Raw genomic sequence first — 3,350 nt, 5'->3', positions numbered from 1 at the left:
GTCAGTCTCCTGCCACTTGGCAATATTGATTCAGGTATGAGACAGCATCAGTGCTTCAGAAATTGAAAGTGAAACCGGCTAGATAATTCTGCTGCCTAAGCTGAAGAAAATGTAAATGAAACTTCAAGTATTCTTTAAGGTTTTGCATGTTAGACTCACAAAGAACACTTTATATTTTTTCATCTTTTCAGCATAGGTGCCACAAATAAGAGATCCAGTTCCTTGAACAGAGAATTTTAAAGAGAGTTTCATGTGTTATTTATTATGTAAAGGGTGATGAGGTTTAAAATTTTCATGTGTGTTGGGAGGGATTGTTGTTTTCTTTAACGTGTAGGTTTCACTTTGCTAGAGGCTTTTGCTGAAAAATGGGCGAAAGGAAGCACTTTTGCAGAGATTAAATCTGTTAATCCATATGCAGTTGATGCTGTGGTATTTTCTGCTACGCAGATATGCCTCACTTTGGAGGACACGGTGAGAAAATGGCTGACACTGCAGTCCTATTGTGTCACACTACTACAGCTTGTGGCCAGCTAGTAGCTGTGTTGTTATAAAGCTGTGCACCTCACATTCACATGGAACTGCTGCAAAGACCACAAAAATCACTTTTCCTAAGTGCAGGCTTGCCTTCCTCAATTTGGTGTACAAAAATGAGCCCAGTGGGTTAGACTTTACTGGGTGAATTTTGAGTTCATACACAAGCCTAGCATGACTTGTTTCTCACAAGTCTGACATGACACTGTAGCTTTGAAATAATAATGTAACTGTATAAAAACCTTTATCTCTGATAGAAAACCAAGTAGAATGAGTATTTTTAAGAACTATTTCTTCAGAAGAAATTTATATTTAAGTTTTTCAGTCTACTAAGTAGATTATTTGGTAATGCATATTGAGTTAACATCAGTGTTGTTCAACTGTTACATCAGTTACATAATTTTAAATGTATACTGTTTATTCCTTTGTTGCAACTCACTCACTGATTTAATGAACTGATGTTGTTCTCACTTTTCTTCTTGCTGCAAAATTGTTTTCACCAAGGAAGGAGAATTAAATATATTTTTTTACAGTAAGCTCTTTGTTGTCTTTGTAAAACTTTTAAGAGTGGCAAATAAAATAGTTTCACAAAGTAAACAAATCTTACTAGGTCCAGAAGCTTCTTTGCTTCTTACTAGACTGGTAGGTAGTAACACAGCCTTTGAAGCTATCTGAATTTGCTGTGGTGCTTAGTATGCATCTCATTCAGGTGAAGTCAGTTTAGTCTTTGCATTTTCATTTTCAGCTGAGAAGTGGAGGTAAGGCATCGAACTGATACAAACAGCTGTTAGTTACATAGTTAATCTGGCAAAGGAATGTGCAACTGAAATAATATTGAGAAAAATTGGAGATTGTTTCCTTGTATCGTATTTAACAGTACTTAAATCTTTTTCTTGCCTTAACAGTTTGTCGCAGCGGGAGATCACTTAGTTCACCACTGTCCTACTTGGCAATGGTAAGTAAAATCAAAAGAACTGTAGGAAGGTAGCATCCCTACCTATGCTTTGATATATTGCCATTGGATTCAGCTATAAAGTTCTCATTTCAGAACAGTACATGGACTCCTCCAGTAGAACTTCCATGATGAAGCTATGTTTAAGTCAGGCAGGGTTTACTTATTGCCGTGTACCAGTCGTTGAGATGAGGATTTGTTTGGGGATTTTATTTTTCCTCAGATTTTAGAGGAAACAAGCTGTTTCATACTGCAAATGCTTCCAGTGCTCAGCTGCAGTAGCAGCATGTCTCCCCGAGTTTGTCTTGGTGATTGAAAAAGCCAAGGCCGTATGCAACTGGAATTGCTGGGAGGTAGTTGTAAATGGTATATTTTATATAAGCATTCATTTGTTAATTAAATATGTTCAAGTTGGCCCACGGCAGATCACTTTTCCCTTCGAAATCCCTTATCTTTCATGTGCAATAAGGATACAAATAAGGTGCTTCCTAAACAAGCACTATCTGTACAGTTGGTATCATCAAGGTCTTAGTTCTATACTAGGCCATGAATGGCTGAAGAAGGAGTTACTATGCTTGAATATGGTTTCTTGCCCTTTTGCCATCTCCTTCAGAGAAAACATGATGTTGAGTCTGGCCTATGTGCCAGCAGCTTGGAATGGCCTATTTAGAAATGTTAGTCTCACTTAAACCAGAAACCACTAAAGGTGAAGGTAGATGCTTGAGTAATGTGTAACTAAAAGGTTATTTGAGCACTAGTGACTATGGACAGATTTTCTATTGCTTTATTTGAAGTTACTTGCTTCATATGTTTGCTGATCCTAGAAAATTTTATATAGACTAGATTGTTCTGTCAGCCCGTCTTTGATTGGCCATCTCAAAGTGAAAGAAGGTTTTGAGGCAGAAAACAGTTTTGATCCGATATCAGTTTTAGGGGTGGCCAACCTTTTTAACTTCATGCCTGTGTGAAGGTCTTTGTATAGGGAAGAGTAAAGTCATAGCAAACAGACTCCAAGAATAGGTCAAGAGGGTTATATAAAATGTTCCTGATACACACTGAAAATAGAAGGGTTCTTTCGTTTGCAGATCGTCAAATTCTCAACCTTGTATGGTGCATTTCATTTTACAGGGCTTCAGGAGAAGAACTAAAAGTCAAGGCTTACCTGCCAACAGACAAACAGTTTTTGGTAACTAAAAATGGTAAGGCTGAAATTTAAATGTAAGTATTCTTAGGATGGATAGCACAGTTGACTGCACTGTCAGCTCTACTGATTGTCTGTATTGATAGGGGTGGGACATAACTCACACTTCATATGCTTTGGCTTTGTAATATTAGAAAAGCTTTTCCTGCACTTCTAAAATCTTTTCCTTAGTCCAGTTGTTAGTTGAGCTTTATACAAGTAATAGAGCTTGCCTCAGTGAGGTATCAATTGTTTAAACATTATAAATCTCTTTTTCTGTTTTTCCTTTCTCCTGTAGTTCAACTCATGTTCAGTGTCTAAAAGGAAAATATGTTTATTTTCCTCTTTCCTTTGGAAACTCAGACTGTTCAAGAGTTTCTGAGATGTCTTTCATGGTGACACTGATACTTGTCTTTCAGATATGTAATCAGTGTTAATATCCCTGTCAATAACAATCATATAAGTACAAATTTAAATTAGTTGTTTATCAGTTTCTTGGTTGTGCTGTGGTGACTGCCTTTTTAATGGATAAGAAGGCTAACGTCTTGGCACGATCTTGTGAAAATGCTTACAGTAGTATTGGACACACTTTCCTGAGATGATCCTGATGGTTGGATGGCCAAGTGATCGACTTTTTCTCTTTTCCCATCACTTCTTGGGTCCCTCATTGCTCTGATCCTTCTAGAT

At 37.2% G+C, this 3,350-nt stretch overlaps 1 protein-coding gene across 1 annotated transcript in view; it reads left to right on the top strand.

Annotated features, from left to right (window-relative positions):
- ATG3 (autophagy related 3) overlaps positions 1-3,350 on the top strand; it is a gene marked incomplete at its 5' end in the record, with an annotated part of 20,142 nt that overhangs the window by 1,844 nt on the left and 14,948 nt on the right. Inside the window, 2 exons of the mRNA XM_009071341.1 lie at positions 1,437-1,486; positions 2,612-2,682. Coding sequence (XP_009069589.1) covers positions 1,437-1,486; positions 2,612-2,682 — 121 coding nt within the window. The remainder of the gene's footprint in view (positions 1-1,436; positions 1,487-2,611; positions 2,683-3,350) is intronic.

This window comes from Acanthisitta chloris, unplaced genomic scaffold (assembly GCF_000695815.1).
Source record: "Acanthisitta chloris isolate BGI_N310 unplaced genomic scaffold, ASM69581v1 scaffold13833, whole genome shotgun sequence".
NCBI lineage: Eukaryota > Metazoa > Chordata > Aves > Passeriformes > Acanthisittidae > Acanthisitta > Acanthisitta chloris.
Note: the sequence above shows the minus strand (reverse complement) of the source record. Positions and strands in the feature narration are given on the sequence as shown.